This window comes from Nestor notabilis, unplaced genomic scaffold (genome assembly GCF_000696875.1).
Source record: "Nestor notabilis isolate BGI_N333 unplaced genomic scaffold, ASM69687v1 scaffold4947, whole genome shotgun sequence".
In the NCBI taxonomy this organism is placed as follows: domain Eukaryota; kingdom Metazoa; phylum Chordata; class Aves; order Psittaciformes; family Psittacidae; genus Nestor; species Nestor notabilis.
This window is the reverse complement of record NW_009935943.1, coordinates 45,275-62,997: the sequence shown is the minus strand read 5'-3', so window position 1 is coordinate 62,997 and position 17,723 is coordinate 45,275. Positions and strand designations below refer to the sequence as shown.

The following is a 17,723-nucleotide window of genomic DNA, read 5'->3' as shown; positions in this document are numbered from 1 at the left end:
CCTTTCTGAGCAGGCGGTTCCTACCTGGTATTCAAGTGGCAGACTTTACAGTCCTGCCCCAGGCAAAGCTCCCTGCTGGCTGGGGGTTAAGGTTTAGCTCTGGTTGTCCTGTGCCAGTGGGAGCCTTTTGTTCATGGCCTTTCTGCATCCTAGTCTTCCTTCAGTAGAAAAATAACTTTCTTGAGTGTGCCACCAGACCATAAACTAGAAGGTTGGGAAATGATGGGAAACGTCTGGCATTTGTCACAAAAGGGGATTTGTCAGAGAGCACACTTCAAAATCCTGCTGCCAAGATCCTGCTGCTGTAACATACTCAAAAGCTGCTAAATCCATAGACTCTTCCTGTATATTCCCTGCTCTATCTTCCTTCCCCCATGTTTTCTCTTGCACTTTTAACCCTGCTCGGTTTTTTTTCCCCTTCTGTTTTCTTGCTGCTTCCTCCTCATGCCTGTTGTGGTACCTTGAAAGGCAGAGCAGCCGCCATGGAGTGTGAGGTTGCCATGCTCTGCCCTTCCATCTACTTTAGAACAAACCAAAAGCCCACAGAAAAGGCACCTGCTGGTGCAGCAATATAGCTGCAGAGTGATGGGCTGTGCTGCTGGCTCTCATCTGTGAATGGATAGAGTGGGAGCACCTTGGAGATGCTACCCTAAGTCTGGTCAGTTTAGAAAGTCACTTCAGGACCAGTCTGGGGGGAGGGCAGCAACACAGGATGTTCATGTATTGTTACAGCATTGCTTGTAATCACATAGCAAAGGAATTCAGTGGTTATTCTCAAGAAACAAGACCATTACTAACATCACCTGAGACTGTCAAGCTTTCAAGCATCTGTTCTAATTGTGTGCTGTTTCTGTGTGTTTTTATTTTGCTAGCTCTAAATATCTTGAACAGAATAGGAAGAAAAAGCCTAATGGAAAGTTTCTGAAGCATCTTCATGATGCATGGTAATAATTGTATCGTCCTTTAACTGGGAAGTTCCACACCTTGTTCTATTTCATATGCGATTCTTAGAAGCATCTGTTGATTTTTAGGTGTTCATGAAACAACTTTCAAGTTAATGAGTGAGGTTGGTTGGTATTTTCTAACACCAGGGCTGCTCTAAATACTACCTGTGATGTGCCTAATATTCAGTTGAAGAATTAACCAAATACAAAATAGCAACGTTCGGAAAGACCTAGGAGTGACTTATTCTAATGATCCTGTAACACAAGAGTAAGTATTTATGGAGGGTCAATAGACTTTGAGAATAGAGGAGAATCACCATACAATGCACTTACCCAGTGATAAATTCCTACCTTATAAAGTGTTATCACACAGTTCAGCAGAGTCAGACACACCTGCCATTGCCTTAGTCAGTTAAAAGTTGTCTGAAGTCCTGTCTTTATCAAGTTGTTAAGATTTACACAGATGTGGGCTGATAAGCTTTTCTGTTGTACTCCCATATATTGCTTTTGCTGCTCTGGGTGTGTCTATTGCTCTTCATGCTTTATGATAATCTCGTTAATCTAAATTCTCACACCTGCATTAGTAACAGGCATAAACTTTTTGTGACATTGGGTGCAGGGAAAAGCCTGGGCAGCCATTGACAAATGGTCCTAGTTAGCACAGCTCTCTGCATCTTTGCCTAGCAGGGGGTGTTGTACCACTTAACTATAAGCTGTGGAGATGCACTTTCTGCGAGTGTAAATATGTCTTTTGAGTAATATGCTTTAGGCAGAGCATGCCACTGTAGTCTGGCTTGGTTCCTTCCCAAATTTCTGGTGGGATTTTAGCAAGATGCCTCAAATTTCACTGTAATACCAGCTGTAGGAAGCATGTGGGATTGGTCCTGTTTTGCTGCTAGAGAGTGTTCAAATGTGGGAACTCCTATTCATAGTATGATACACGGTTAAATGCTGCTGTTGGTTATTTGGAAGACAAGCTGCCCTTCCATCTCCATAGAGCTGGCACTGATGAGCAGGGCATGCTGCATCTAGCCCAACATTTGCTCATGTTGGGACAGAGAGTTAAATATGGACAGTACAAAGAATGCTCAGGAGGAGGGGCTGATGCAGATTTTCAGTTACATTGCCCAGATCAATTCAAGTTCTGCTTGATATCTGCCGGAGATAAAACTCCCATTTAGAGGGTGGAATAGGAAGGAAAGGGTCTGTCTGCATACTGGAAAAATACTTGAGCTGAGAGTTTCCTATATTCTCCTCCTGGGGAATAAACAAACCTTTTGCCAAAAAAAGTTCACTCCCATTGACTGTGGGCGATTTAAGTCGATGCATTGAAAATATGCCAAGAACCACCAGTCAAGAAGCCCCTTCCATAGCAGAGGTCAGATTAAATGCAAGTGGGCCTCTCCAACCTGACAGCCAAGTCCTCCTCCTGCCCTGATGAGAACTGACCATGGACACGCCAGATATAACACTGGTGTGTTTGCCTCATAGATAGCATAGACGGTTGGACATCTGGAGCCGGGGCTGTCTGCCCTGTGATTTCTGTATCGTCTTGTGGTCGTTGTGAAACAGACAGGAACAGGTAATAATTCAAACCGTAGCTCCTGCTATCTGGAGTTGTCACCTCTGGGGATCAGCTGGGTCTCTGAGGGCTTGGGAAAGTGATCCTGAAGGTCAAGGGGAGACGTGCTTTGGCTCCTCGGTGTAGATGAAATGATAATGAACCCTGTGGAAGGAGGAGGAGGACCATTTGAGGCTTTTATTATCCCTGAAGCCGTGAATCATCCCAAATGCTAATCCTCAGGCATACAGTCAGCAGATCTGTGCTGCCGTGTGCCAGCCTGCGCTGTCTGAAGGCATCCAGCGTGCAAGGAGCTGTGCCTTGTTTCTCCCCAAGTCTTTTACATTTTTCTAGGATTGTTTCATGCTTTATTTTACAATTATGCAGGGGGGAAAAAAAACCCCTTCATGTGGTTTCTCAGAGACTTTCAGGCCTTGTAAGTGCATTTTGATAGACTCCTTCCAGATGTAAATGATTGGGATGGTACATCTAAACCTCAGACTTTGAGGTTGGGTCCGTTCAGGAAGGCAAGTCCCAAGGGCCAACTTGGCCTTGTAAAAGAATTGTATTCTCTGCTGTTGCAATGAGTTGGAAGGGTTTGTAGGGGTGGCACAAGAACAGAGAAGGTCCAGCTCTGTTGTAAGCTGTCACTTGCCTGCTAACGAACTGCACCAGAGCCTGTGGTTCCGGGTCAGTGCTGGTGGGACATGCCTTGTGTCATGGCACAGACGTGATTGGAGCTGTTTGGTCAGTGTATGTCCCAGCTAGGAGCCCACAAACCTTGTTGGGGAGGTGGGTGTGCTGGCTGGCTGGTGCTTAGTTTAAATTCAGTGGTAGACATTTACGTATTGGTGAGCTGCTACTCATCACTCAAGCCTAACTACTGCTCTCATTTTGGTATTTGATAAGGATAAAGTATGTTGCTACTCAACCATGTCCAGAGGAGATGGAACCAAAAAACAAGTGGGAAGACAACTAGCCCTGCTGGAAGCCACAAACAGTGCAAAAGGTGGCATTTCAGAGCATGTAGGATGCCACTGCCAGGATCTGTGGCATCTCTGCAGTCTCAGTGATGGGGAGGCTTCTGGCCCCATAATGGTTGGTGAAAGAAAGCTTGCGACTTCTCCACCTGGCTGTAGTGGTGGCAGCTTGGGAGTCACCTGTCTCCCCACCCAGCGCCTCTCCTGGAGCTCAACCTTCACCTTCCAGCATCACCTTCCTTAGCGCTGGAGCCCTTGCCTAGGTGATGTGTTGTTTGCTGCTAATGCGGTTTCTACATATATGGGTTTAAAGATCGGCATTAAACCTCCAGTTATTAATTTTGTGAATCTTAGAATCTATATCTGGAGGAGCAGCCCTTTTGTTTGGAAAATAAACTATTTTGTTATTGCTTCCTTCCTATTCTGAAGTATTTCCCTGCCAGCCCTGACTGCTACAGCAGCCACTGCAGTTAGGAGTCAGGCTTAAAAACAGGAGGAAATTTGTATTTTAATAATGAATTATCCTGTGAGTATATGATTGAAGTTGGAAGGGATCTCAGGAGGTCATCTGGCCAAACCTTCTGCTTCAAGAGGAGTCAGTTGTGAGATCAGGCCAGGTTGCTCAGGGATTGTTTCTTTAGGGTATTTGGTTCTGGTTTCTGAGGCCTCAGGAGGGTGTGCTCTGTCTGCATTTTCATGCGTCCCTACAAACCCCTCATAATCTACCTTCTCCCTGAAAGCTGAGATGTCCTGCAGCCTTTTGATCCTTTAAAACCAGGCTTTTAAGGGGTGAATAAAAGCCCCTTGGCTTTTGTGAGCATTGGCTGTATTTGTTGGGAGGACAGACCTTGATTCTCTACCCAGCTGTCCCCCTTTGTGGCACTTGGGTGCTGGCCAGCGTGCAAAGAAAAGTGCATATTCCTGGCAGAAGAGTGCCAGCCCGGCAAGCAGCTCCTTGTGCTAATTGACCCCCTTCTTGGCAACTTCATCAAAGACATGAAAGAATAAATAGGCTGTTGATTGAACTGTTTCCTCGTCCCCAGAGGTGGTCCCTCTTAGCCAGGGTTAAGGCACATTATAAGGGCTGGGGAAGAAGCTTGCAGAGTGATTAGTCTGTGCTCACCAAGGAACAAAAAGCTTTCATTTACTGTGCCTTCCATGTGACATCTGCCGTGTGAGACGGAAACGTGGCAGGGGTTTGCTGCAGAGCTTGGTCTGTGGTGCCCACAGAGCGGGTTTCTATGCTCTGGTCCACAGGGTGCTGATTTTGAGGGAAGAGGAGAACGTAGCTTGGATGGAATCTCATAGTAGAACCTGATGAAAACAGAGGTTGGGAGCAGGAAAGCATCTTCAAGGAAAGCCTGGATGCAGAAGTTGAGGTGGATGCTGATGGATGAGACTGGCACATTCTTTACATAGAAAAGTCATGTTGGTGCTTGTTGGTGCTGCCATGAAGGCACGCAGCAATCCTGCAGAAATGAGGCATGCAAGTTTCAGCTGATAAATTAATGGAGCATATAAGGAGAAAACATTAACCATTTTATTTAAAAACCTCCTTACAGGCATCAGTATTCGACTGGGTTTTGGTGCCAAATTGCAGTCACATACTTCAACCCCCTTTATTTGTTTCATTCCAGGCTGGGCCTGGAGTCCAAAATACTTAACCTTTCTGTAGAGCGAGCAGTCCAGGAGAACTATTTTCAGTGAAAATATTTTAAAGTGTATGAACTGAAACCCATTGTTTTTTATCAGATCAGTGTTAAACGCTGAGATTTGACAGGTACCATATTGCTTCATGATGTTTATTGTCTAGAGGTAGGATTTTACCTAAAGATGGAGCAGAAATAAGCATTACAAGCTTTGCTTTTGGACAGAGGCTTTCCTTCTGCAGCTCTTTCAGTGCTCACTCTGTACTCAGCAAATAGAGTGAGTGTGTGGAAAATAAATATTGATACGGTGCTCCAGCCTCAGTGTCCTGAGCATCACGTGTCTGTATAATGAGTTACAACAGGAGCCTGCACGACACCATATACATCACTGTCATGTGAGAGGGCCTATAGAGTTACATCGCTGTGACAGCCTGATATGGGGCAATGCACCATGTTCCTGCGTAGCGAATACAGCCCTTTCCTTCTGCTGACATTAATGATTACATCTGTGATTCACTAACAGTGACTCTGTGCCATCTTTGGTTTTTAGTGATGAAAACACTAGAAAAGACTTGAAGACACTGCCTGTCTTTCCTACCAAGACACTGCAGGAGCATCCGTCACTCGCTTACTGGTGAGCTATTGAATTTAAAATGTAAATCATTGCCATGAGTGGTAATCACAAGATCACTTGTAAACAATTTTGCAAACTCCTTTAAAAGTTTTCAGCCTGTAGGATATAGAAGCTGGAGTTAATTTCTTGTGTTTGAACACTTCCAGTTTTTAGGTTGTAAATTATGCAAGATCTGATGCAAATCCCTCATTGAAAGTTTGCTCAAATTAAATTGCTGGATCAGAAACTGCCGGATCAGAATATGGGGGGACCACGCATTAGAAAGAGCTGAAATCTGAACTCCAGCCAAGCCTGGGTTTGCAAAGAGCCCCTTGCTCTTCAACTGTCACACAGAGGAGCCTCTGTGATGGGTTGACCTTGGCTGGCTGCCACATGCCCACCCAGCTGCTCTTCTTAACAGGACAGGGGGAGAAAATAAGCTTTAAAGGCTGGAAAAAGAAAGGCAAGTCCAGTTTTGTGGGTTGAACCTGCCATAAAGGAACAGAGCATTTGGTATGGGTGAATCAACATTATTGTTTCCTTGGAGTTGATGCCGTTTGTGCAAGTTTGACTCCTTCATTTGTTTCATTTCTTTTAGGCTTGATGTGTACCAGATGGAGTTTTCCAGTGTACCAGTACCTGCCTATGATTTGGGGTTTTTTTATTCAGAATAAATACTGCTGGGTTTTTCTTTGCTTTCAAGTGTCTGACACTTAAATGCATATTTTATTTCACACTCTGCTAAAACAAAATGTTGAAGTATATCACAGGGAAAATGCAAAAAGGTCACTGCTGACAAATCTATATTCCACCTATGGAATGTCAGGGGAAAAATACACAGGACTGAAAAGATTCCTGGTTTAACTTCTTCTGTCTTACATATGGAACATTAACCATCATTTGAAGATTTGGTCTATTAGAACATGCAAATGAATTTATACAATTAGTACCATTATTCTGCAGCAGCATCTGCAGCAGAACAGGCTGATCTGAAACGATTTGTTAATTAGTCGGGAACGTGGCATGGGATGGTGGGAATCATCCAGGCAGCTCCACGCTGCCTAATGAAGGGTGGGAAAGAAATTAGTAAGAAACAGAATGTAAAGCAGAGTGTGAAATGTACAGAGGGGCACCCCTCTGCATGCTGAGCAGGCGCCTGAGCTTCCACAGATGCTGTCACACATGAAAAAAGTCACTGAGCCTCTAAATTGAGTTTTGTGCTTGGTTTGCAGTGAGGACAGAGTAATTGAGCATTACGCACAAATTAAAGGTCTGACCAGAGGACAAGCCATTGTTCAGTGAGTATGACACTTGTTAATTTGTGAAGATGATATTTTTACTTTCCTTTTTTTCTCTCTTACTGAGTAATGCCAATGTAGGATGCTCTGGTCATTACTGCTTACAAACTTTACCATTCGTATCTGTGGGGTTCATTTCTTATTGAGTTATATTTCAAAGGGGAGCTATTTGAAGTTTTATTTTCACAGGCTGGCAGTTAAGGTTGTGTGTGCTCCTTCAGATACCTCAAATAGGAAAGCAATTATTTGGACCTCACTTTATTGGAGGACTCTTTTCCATACCCTGCTTGCTATCAGTTAGTTTTCACACCAAACTCTTGAGGGCAGGTATGACCTCAGGTGCAGTAAAAAACCCAAATGCGTATTTGTTGAGATGCTCAGAATTTGGCTTTCAGAAGAGCAAGGTCTCCCAAGATGCATACAGAGCCTGTGCAACTTTGTTTTTAATTTACTGTTAATATTACTGTACTTCCTACAGGCAAATGTAGTGTGTTGTGCTTGACGTGAGAGCCATGGTTGCACGATGTAGACAACTTGTTTTCCTCATGTACCTCAATGCCTGTAACTGTCTCAGCAATTCAGGGGCTTCTTTCAAGAGGAACAAGGGAAAAGGTTCTCTGAATTGCCTCATGAAACAGTGGTACAACTGCTTAAACACTTTAATTTGGAGCCATTGCAACTAGAGCACCATAATGGAATAATTACGAGTACATCTTTGCTATCAATATTTCCCAAAAGGCTCATATGTTCACTTCAGAGTCTTTACTTTGTTTTGTGACCTTCTGATAAGAGATTGAATATTTTGCTGTATGAGAGATTTTCCATTCGCTTTAGCTGAGCCAAAATATCACATCTTTCCCCAAGCCAGGATGCTAAGGTTTTTTTCTGAAAGCAGGGGTCTTCAATTATTAAGACCTTCAAAATATGCAAATGATAAATGACATGTCCTGAATGTATGTGTGGAAAAAAAAATTAATAGATGCTGTTCCCTCCAGAGAAAATCATCTGATAACACTATAAATCTGTCTACAGGTACATGAAAGTTGTGGAAGCTTTGCCAACATATGGAGTTCATTACTATGGAGTAAAGGTTAGTAAATGCCCATAGATAATGTGATTGCTCAGCTTATTGCCTGTGATTACATTCCTATAGGAGTAGTTTGATGATTCAGTACCCTTCTCTCAGTATTAAACTCTGCATTTTTCAACCTCTGTAATTTTTCCCCTTCATTATTCTTTAAGAATTGTTTCCAGAGAGCAGCAAAGTAGTATGTGCTACAGAAGATGGAAAGGAATCTTTGTAAAACCTTCTCTAATCTGATCAGGAGCTAAATTCTTATCTTAATTAAACTGGATATCACTTCTAGATCCAAAGCAGTTAATAGTTCCCCCAGAGGCATTTCTAATCAAGATTAGAAAAAAACACAGTGTAGAAAAGACTACTTCTAACAGCAGGTGACTAGTGGGGAAATGCTGGGAAATATTTTTGGAGACTGATGGAAACACACTGTTTATTCCCATTTGTAGAGCAGAGCCTGGGCCAAAGTGCTTTGTGCAGAAGAGCTCAGCAGAGATGATGTCTCCTTACTTTGAGTCATGGCCATGACTGTGGTACCCAAGAAGCTGATGTTTTGTGCTGTTCTCTCCTCCTGTGGCTGCCTGTGCCTGAATTGAGTGGATGCAGTCACTGGCCACAGTTTTTTTCTGTCCCATATCCTTTCCCCCTCACAGCCACTCCTGCAGTGAGTGACACCATGATGTTATGGCAGCACTGTTGCTTTTCTTTCATCCACTGTGCACAACTAGCACCCAGTCTCTTGCCTTTGCCTCAGAAGGCAGGGGGAGAAAGTTCCAACATTCACTCCAGCAATCCACTTCACGTAGATTTGTTTGCAAAGAAAATCTATCTTCTGTACCTACTTGTACTTGTCACAGGAAGAAATGGGCTGCAATCTTGGAATAGTGCAATTCTTAAGTAGCTCTTTGTTCACGCAGATGTCCATTTTTCAGGATAAACAAGGAATCCCGTGGTGGCTTGGAATTAGTTACAAAGGAATAGGCCAGTACGACTTACAAGACAAAGTTAAGCCCAGAAAAGTAAGTTTTCTACGTCTGATTTTTTCTTGAGGGGTAGGTGGGATTGGTGCTACATGTCAGAGTAAATGACCAAGGGCTGGAGGCCAGAGGAGCATTCTGCTGGTGCTGAGACAGTAGAACTCTCCCTCTTGTGCAGATAGTGAAAACTCCTTTGAGAACTTCGGCTTCTGTGTTGTCTTGAGTTTGTCTCAAGACAGTCTGTACAGGAATTTTGGCAGCCTCCAGGATAATTATCAAAGTATGAATCAACTGGGTTTCTGCAAATCCAAAACTAAAGGTCTTGTACTCAAGTAGTGTTTTCACTTGGCTTTTGTAGGTGTTTTTTGCGTGTGAAGTGATAAAAGGCTCCACTGATATCTGTGAAATACAAGGGGAACTGCAGGAAACTGCAGGCCTGCTTGAGCAACTGTATGTTTCCATGATGCAATGAACTCTAAGGGGGGATTGAGAGTAAATGCCAAATACTGGCAGTTGCTCTTCTCTTTTTCCACACGCTCTCCAGCGTGTCTCCTTCAGAGTGAGCTCTGCCAACAACCTCCCTTGTTGTTTGAACAGGGGAGAGGGTCCTGTATTGCACTGCTGGCTCCCTCAAAGCCCCCATCAGCAAGCCCTAACAGGCTCTTCTGCTGCCAGCCTTGGAAAACCCATCATGCAGCTCAAGCACACAATGTGTTGGGAGCTCGCCCAGTCCTGTAGCTGCATTCATCTCCCTGCAGCAGGACTGAGCCCTGAAAGTCTTTGAAGTGTTGTTTAACCTACTTGGCTGTGGGGAAGAACCAGGACTGCACGTGAGGGAGCCACACTGTTGGTCTGAGTGGTTTCTTTCTGGTCATGTCTTCATTGAAACATCTAAGGCGTGAGGAGATGAAGACCTGGGGTTTTTGCTGTTCTCCTTCTCCTGAGTTCATATGAAATGTGTGCTTCCTGACAGGGAATTTTACTTTTGCAAAATGATACTGTTTAGTGTATTTGTGCCAAAAAACACAGCTTAACAAAACTTCCTTGTGAAGAGTAATTCTCCTTTAAGCTTACAAATTGATCTCTTTTTCCAGAGCAGGCTATGACTTGGGTTTTTTGGTATATTTATATATCTGCGTGTCCAAGGTTGAACTCATATGTCCTTACTTTGTTTTGTTTAGTAAAGCACATATTTTCATCCCAAGACTGTCCATCCCATGCCTGTTCCAAATGACAAAAGGGGAATCGTAGAAAATCAAGTCAACATTATTGAAGCCATTGATTGTCAAATGAAGGCATTAAGGAGCTCCTCTTGCTCTTCAGCACTGTTTTTGGGCAACATCTACAAGATTTTCTGGTCAGGTCAGACGCACGTTGTTCTCTAGCCAAGATGTCCAGCTGTGACCAGCAATGCTGTCCAAGAAAATGCAGCCTGCCTGGCTATAAGCATTGCTTCACCAAGCAGTTTTTATGCTTGTGGGATTTCAGTTTACAACATCAACCAGGCAGATTAAGAAAACATTTAAGGTCAGCAGGGCCCAGATACCAAGTCACACCCTGTACAGTTAGCTACGAGACGTTGCCTTTGAATTGGGCTGTGTTTAAGAAAAATGAAATAAAAACCAAAGGTCACCTCTGCAGTGGAAGCGTTACAATGGAAATTATAACAGTTGTCTACTGTAATTATACAACAGGGAATAGAGATTAAAAAGAAAGGTGGGAGAGAAGACCCTAAATGCAAAGGGAAGGTTTAATGCCAATAAGCTGGTTGAAAAAGTGGGGCTGGATATGGCTGTAGTATCCTTGTGGGTTCATGTCTCGTGTCAATAGAAGACAAAAATGACTTAAGCCCACAGGTCATCCTGAGTCATGACAACTTTTAATGTGTAACTAAATATGCAGACAGTTTGTTTATACAAAAACGTATTTCAGGGTTTGAAATACAAAATGCACTTCTGACATGATCCATGGAAGTAATGGGAATTGGATCACTTTCAGAGGAAAAACAGATGCTGAGCATAGAGAGGCACCCGCATCCAGACTTGGTTTTGGACTTAAAATGTTGGATACTGCTGTTTATTTCAGTGATGCAGCACTCAGAAGTTTTCTTTCAATCAGTATTGTTGCTTGTTCATATTTATGATTGTAATAGAATATATTTCAGAGTGAGAAGAATCTGTATAGCTTGTCTGAATCTCTTGAGGAGTTAGCAAGCACAGTCCTTTCCAAAGCAGCAGGCAAGAGAGGAATAGGCATGTAAACTATGCCTGTCTTTTGAAGTAGAGATGCCAGTTCTGCTGGATTTAGCAGAATTTTCTTGCTTTGCGTTTCAGGATGGAGCCAAACTCATAACTGCCATATACTGGTGTTATCCTGGTGTTTATACTGCAGATCAGAAGTGCTGTTATGTTTATCCCTAGCCATCTGGGAAAGAGCATCTTTACTGTGCACTTTTTCAGTTAGCGATGTTTGAATATCCAAGCAGCTGATTAACTCAATAAAAGGGAAAGGCTGAGTCCAAGTCTCATGAAGGCCAAGCTGACCTTTCCTATTTTTAAAGATAAAAGTGATCTCTGGGTGTGCAAACCTCTCTGATACCGGCTGCAGTGGGAAAGCTGCTGAGTTTCAGGTGGGAGGCTTTGAACAGGAACTGGTGCCTGTGCTTCAGCTGAGTTCGCACCAGAGGGGTATATTCTGCTCCCTGTGTCTTTTCTGTAGTGCTAATGGCTGCATTTGCTTAATGTGTTCCTCACAGGCATTTGGTAAGAGCCAAGTCCATATTCAGAATAAGATTTAAAACATAATAATAAAAAATAGATATAAAATTAACTGCACTCATTAATGCAGTGTCAACTAAATCCCAACAAGTAAAACCATCCTCCACAAAAAGTGAAATCTTTTGGCTTTATCCAAGTAGGTCTTTAGGCAAAGAGACCTAAATATAAGCCTTGGAGCACAGTGGTTATCCCAAGATTTTGTTATTGGATCAACACTGTTGTGTGAAGTCCAAGGCTGAGAACTCTTCACAGGAAACAACTTGCAGGACAGACCTGGATGAAGCAATCTCTAGATCGGTACCGCCCAGCCTTGCCAATGCTTGTGCATGTACAGTCAATCACCCATGAGGGGAATGTGTGTTGCTGGAGAGGACAGTGTGTAACTCAGGGCTGGACCAGGAGAACCTGCCGTGGCTGTCTGTCTCTGTAGACCTGGCTGGGGAGGTTTGAGTTTGGCTATTAATATTTTGCTGGTTGACCTGAGATGGTTTAGAGAAATAAATCACTCCTGAAAGCTTGTATTGCTTTGGAAGTGGTTTCTAGCAAAGCAACCCTGTGGTGTAACCTTCACCTGAGAGTATAAGCTGATGGGCACCAAGGGAAGCACTGTGCTCCACCTCTGGAATAGACTGAAAATGGAGAGTCATTTTTTGTGTCATTTACGAAAATAGTCTTTTTCTTTGTAGATAAAAGCAGTGGTTCTGCACTGGCTGGAGGTTACACTCATTATAGTTGATTAGTTGATTATAAGCCTCATAGGTATAAGAAAGACTGGGTTTGGCAAGCCATGTTCAGATTTCAGCTGGGATTAACTCTACAGTCCTGCTGCTTTGCAAACATATTCTCCCTTCAGCTGCAGTTAACACCAAGAGATGCCTTCTGTTTGGGGAAATGACTCCTGCTTGCTATGGGGTGGCATGCCAAGATCCTGTCCCCATTCTCCTCTGAATCAATTAGGAAAAACATAAACCAGGTCCCAGGACTTCATTTGTTTTAAAACAGAATGGATCTCCCTTGTATCTCTACCCCTATTCTTCTCATGACTGAGATAAACATTGCCTCGTCTTGTTTATGGAGCATGTATTAGGGTATGAATTGAGTTTATTCTGCATTCAGCCAACATGTGGCAATCGTCTGAGGGATGGGAATTTGAGAAGGCAGCTTTCTGGCTTTTTGACTTTTCTCCCACTTCATTGTGTTTCTGTGGGCAACTCCCTGGTAATAAATGAGCTCTAATATCTGAAGAGAACTTATCTTGCTAAGGTATTGTTTCAGATTTACAAGTTCATTTCTATTGCTGGTTGTCTTGAATACATTATATTCTCGGAAGTGTTTTTCCTGTTGTATCTAAAACTACTTCTTTCAGTTTAAAGTCATTCCCCTTTACCTATCCCTCCATGCCCTTGTAAAAGCTTTCTTGCTGGCCCCATTTTGGTACTGAAAAGAGCTGCTCTAAGGTCTCCCCAGAGCCTTCTCTAACAAGCCCAGCTCTCTCAGCCTGTCTCCATAGGAGAGATGCTCCAGCCTGGACAAGAGAAGGCTCTGAGGAGAGGAACCATCCAGTTTATTCCTTACCCACCAAGTGGTCCATCCATCAAATCCAGGTGTCTCCAGTTTAAAGACAAGGATGTCATGCAGGACTGTGTCAAATGCTTTGCACATTCCAGGTAGATGACATCAGTTGCTCTTCCCTTATCCATCAACACTGTAACCCTATTGTAGAAGGCCATCAAATTTGTCAGGCACGATTTGCCTATAGTGAAGCCTTACTGGCTGTCACGAGTCACCTCCTTATTTTCCATGTGCCTTAGCATAGTTTCAGGGAGAATCTGTTCCATGATCTTGCCAGGCACCAATATAAGACTGATAAGTCTGTAGTCCGCTGGGTCTTAATGTTTTTCCCTTCCTAAAACTGAGGGTTGTGTTTCCCCTTTTCCAGTCAGTGGGAGCTTCACCCCCATGACTTCTCAAATATGATGGATAGTGGCTTAGCCACTTCCTTCACTAGTTCCTTGGAACCGTGGGTGCATCTCATCCCATGGACTTGTGCACTTTCAGGTTCTCTAGATGATCTCGGACCTAATCTTCCTACAGTGCATGGTTCCCAGTCCCTGCCTTTGCCTTCTGCGACTTGGGTTTTGTGGCTGGAGCTCTTGCCAGTCAAGATTGAGGCAAAAGAGTCATGGAGTACCTCAGCCTTCTCTATACCCCAGGTTACCACGCCTGCTGTTTCCTTCTGAAGAGAGTCCGGGTTTCCCCTAGTCTTCTTTTTATCAGCAAGGTACATATAGCAGCTTTTCCTGTTGCCCTTGATGTCCTCAGCCAGACTTAATTCCATCAGGGCTTTCGCTTTCCTAACCTGGTCCCTGGCTGCTCATCCGTGTTTCCACCCTCTGTAGGCTTCCTTTTTGTGTTGGAGCTTGTCCAGGCCCTCCTTGTTCATCCACACAGGCCTCCTAGTGTTTCTGCCTGACTTTTTCTTTGTTGGGATGCATCACTCCTGAGCTTGGAAGGAGGTATTGTGACATTTTCCTTTGAATTCTACATATACTAAGAGCTGATGCTGAAAGTTTTTCCTTGCAGGATATTTACTTAATATAAATTTGCAGTTCTGATTTGCTGAATGGTTCAGAACACAACAGCATTTGTACAGGCTTCTCAGCAGGTGGATCTCATTAGGCAGAGATTTCTTTTACAGTGTTTATTTCTCACCAAGTGGAAGGCATTGATTTAAACATAAGATACTAAGATTGCATAATTATTTAAAATAAACACAGAGCTGTTACAAGACTGCTCTGAAATTCAGCTCCTTCCAGATGTGTGCAAGGATGCCCCAAAACACACATTTTGAGGCAGTTTGGTGCTGAGAGAGATCTCATTAATGCCAATGCTAGTGAGAACCAGGCATAATATATTAGAAAAACATGTAACTGAAGAGGTTTTTTTAGAGGAATGGCTTAATATGCAAGAGATGAAGGATGCCTCTAGGTGAGCTCTGCCAATTTATGCTGGCACAGGTAGGAGCCGTCTGCCTCCTTCTCTTAGAAGTTGCTGCAGGTGGGGCAGTTTGGCTCTCCTGCCACCAACCCAAATGCTTCCCTCCATGGTCAGGCATAGCAATAAAAAAATAAGGAAAATAATAAAGATTAATAGTAATAATAGTAATAGTAACAGTAATAATAGTAGTAGTAATAATAATAATACTAATGATATTTCAGTTGGAGGTAGTGTGCCAGACTGCAAACTGCAGCGGAGGGGCTGAAACACAGCCCTTCTTCCAGTGTTGCCGCCAGGGTGGTAATTTCCTTCGTCGGGGTGGGGTGCATTCCTGTGGGCAGGAATCTTTTATGTTTCCTTGGTCTGAATTGCCAGATTTGTCTGGAGATTGCCGTTCCCAGCCCGTTCCTGGGGTGCTGGTTGGCAAACCTCCTTATAGGCACCGCACGTACCACGAGGTGCTTTGAATGCGCTTCCCGAGGGAAAGGCTGCTGGGAATGCTGCAGCATGGTTTGTGCTTCCACACCGGCCTTACCCAGTGTGTGCAAATGGAGAGATCTGTAGCTCTTGGGTCGGAATTTGCCATCAAGCTTGGAAACATCCCAGGCACAACCCTGGCACGTGTGGTGCCCGGGGCTGCTGCAGCAGTGTTTGGACATGCAACCCCTGCAGCCAGCTTCTAAGGGGATTTTCAAGGGGATTTTTACCTCCTTGAAGAAAAAATATGTTTTTCAAACAAAATGCATCATGCTGATAGGAATATTAAGCAGAGGGCCCCTGAGCAGCCCTCTTCCATGTCTCTCAAGGCAAGGGCTATGCCAGCTCCTGCCTGCAATACTGATGGGGCCGTTTTCCTGCTGTCAGGCCCAGACAAACTTGCCTTGTATTCAAAACTGGATGCGAGATCAGCCAGGTAAAAACCCAGCTGCTGCTTTTATTAAGGTGTCTCGCTACTTAAGCTGTCTGTGTCTGTTTTGTGTCTTGTTAGACTACAATTACAGCTTTTTGTATGGGAAAAGAGGGTTAGGAGGGTGATATCTTTTTCTTCAGTGTGTTGTAGTCTCTCAGAGAGGATCACAGCTGAAATGGACGAAGCTTAAAACTCCTGGTCTGAAAAAGCAGTAGCTGGGTAGCAGGAGTCTGGCGGGTGCACAGAGGTGTGACCAGAGAGTTTTGCACCTCCTTGTCCAAAAAGACACAGAAATTAAACCTTGGCCAGGCTGAACTCTGCCTGTAGAGTCAGACAGGCAGCCTCAGCTACACTTAGTGGGAGTTTTCAGGAGCCTTTAAAGATCTGGCAGTCTAAATGGATGGGAAGGCTATTAAGAAAACATTCATTAGCTCAGGTGGACCTAATCATCTGGTTAGAGGGAACATACATTGCAAAACTTCCACAAAAACATTGTGATTATTCCCAATTGTTCTTCCAGCCTCAAAAAAAAAAGGCTTCAGACTTTGGGTTGTTTTTGTTTGTTTGTTTGTTGGTTTTTTTTTACAACTCTTTTGCCTTTTTAATATGCATGTAGTTCAGGTGAGATTGAAATTAGGAATGATTTAGAAACATGTCTGTACAGAGTTAAGGAGCATTTAAAGGGAGCAGGAAAACTCTAGTGCAGTGACAGTTTGAGTATAGCCTTTTGACCACAATTTAGAAGAATTTTATTGGAAGGAGTTTATAGAATTTCATTTGGCTTACTCTGCTTTATTCTTTGTCATTTCTTCCCCTTCCCCCTTGTTTGTATTGAGGCCTTTTTTCCTTTTGTCTTCATGAATCCAGACACGTTAGGCAGAAACTCATTAATACATTCATTCATAATTATTTTGAAGTGCAGTTACATAAATATTACTAGTCCATTGGCCTTTTGTTCTAAGGACCCAACTGTGGGAGAAGGAATTGATTGCTAAGGAGCTTACATTGTTCTGAAGTGAGACAGCTGAAGGACGGAGCACTTTTAAGTCTGTAAGAACAAAATATGTCCTGTGAGCAGGATTTCAAACAGGCAAATGTCTTTGTGTTGAATATACCCGGCTGCAAACGCTTGGGGTGCCTGTCAGCTCCTTGTTGGCCTGGGATGGATCTCACAGGGTGGGGAGGAAACAGGGCAAAGCTCTACCCACATCCTGAGGCAATTCCATGCAGGTTTCCTTACACATGCAAAGGGGTTTAGTTTTTCCTTCTCGGCACCACAGGTGATTCAGGGATGCATCTCACCGGGGGCTGGTGCTGGGTTTGCACAGGCAGCTCCTCATGGCAGGAGTGCTGGTGTATCCCCCAGCCTGGGCAGAAGGCTGATCAAGGTGGCAGGGCAGCTGCGTTTTATCCTGTGCCAGATGTGACCCTCTTCACCCCCACTGCCCTTAAGACAAGTGACCCCTTCTCCCGCAGCCCTCGGGAATGCCAAGCGCGTCCGGAGGGGAAAAGCCCAAAGGAAGTGATACAGGGGATGGGGGGAGTCATCCCCCCCAACCCGATAAGAGGCAGCGAGGCAGTTCTTTTTCCAGAGGTCATGTTTGAAGCACGCCCATCGCTTTTACGAGCGTGGGAGCGAGGAACACGCACGATGCTTCTGGTCGAACCTGTTGCATGAGTCAACGCAGGCAGGGCCAGGACTCGGGGGCTAATCACCCGCTGCAGCCCCCTCTCCGTGCTAGCTCCCCCCTTAGCCTCCTGCAAGGCTTCAGGGTGCGCTGAAGGCGTGCAGCCCCTCGGTAGAACCCCCTTTGTGTTCTCCCCTCGGTTGGGTTTCCCCTTTATCCCGGGGAAAGGGTGGGTCGGGAGGCGTCGCTGCCGGGAGAGGTGGTGATGTCAGGCGTGTGTCAGCAGTGGGAGGGGAAGCCGGAGCGGCACC

The 17,723-nt window shown here is 44.2% G+C and overlaps 1 protein-coding gene across 1 annotated transcript in view; it reads left to right on the top strand.

Moving 5' to 3' along the window:
* Positions 1-17,723, top strand: part of FRMD4B (FERM domain containing 4B) — a gene marked incomplete at its 5' end in the record, with an annotated part of 54,365 nt that overhangs the window by 20,764 nt on the left and 15,878 nt on the right. The window contains 4 exons of the mRNA XM_010018074.1: positions 5,685-5,768; positions 6,980-7,045; positions 8,078-8,135; positions 9,056-9,142. Coding sequence (XP_010016376.1) covers positions 5,685-5,768; positions 6,980-7,045; positions 8,078-8,135; positions 9,056-9,142 — 295 coding nt within the window. The remainder of the gene's footprint in view (positions 1-5,684; positions 5,769-6,979; positions 7,046-8,077; positions 8,136-9,055; positions 9,143-17,723) is intronic.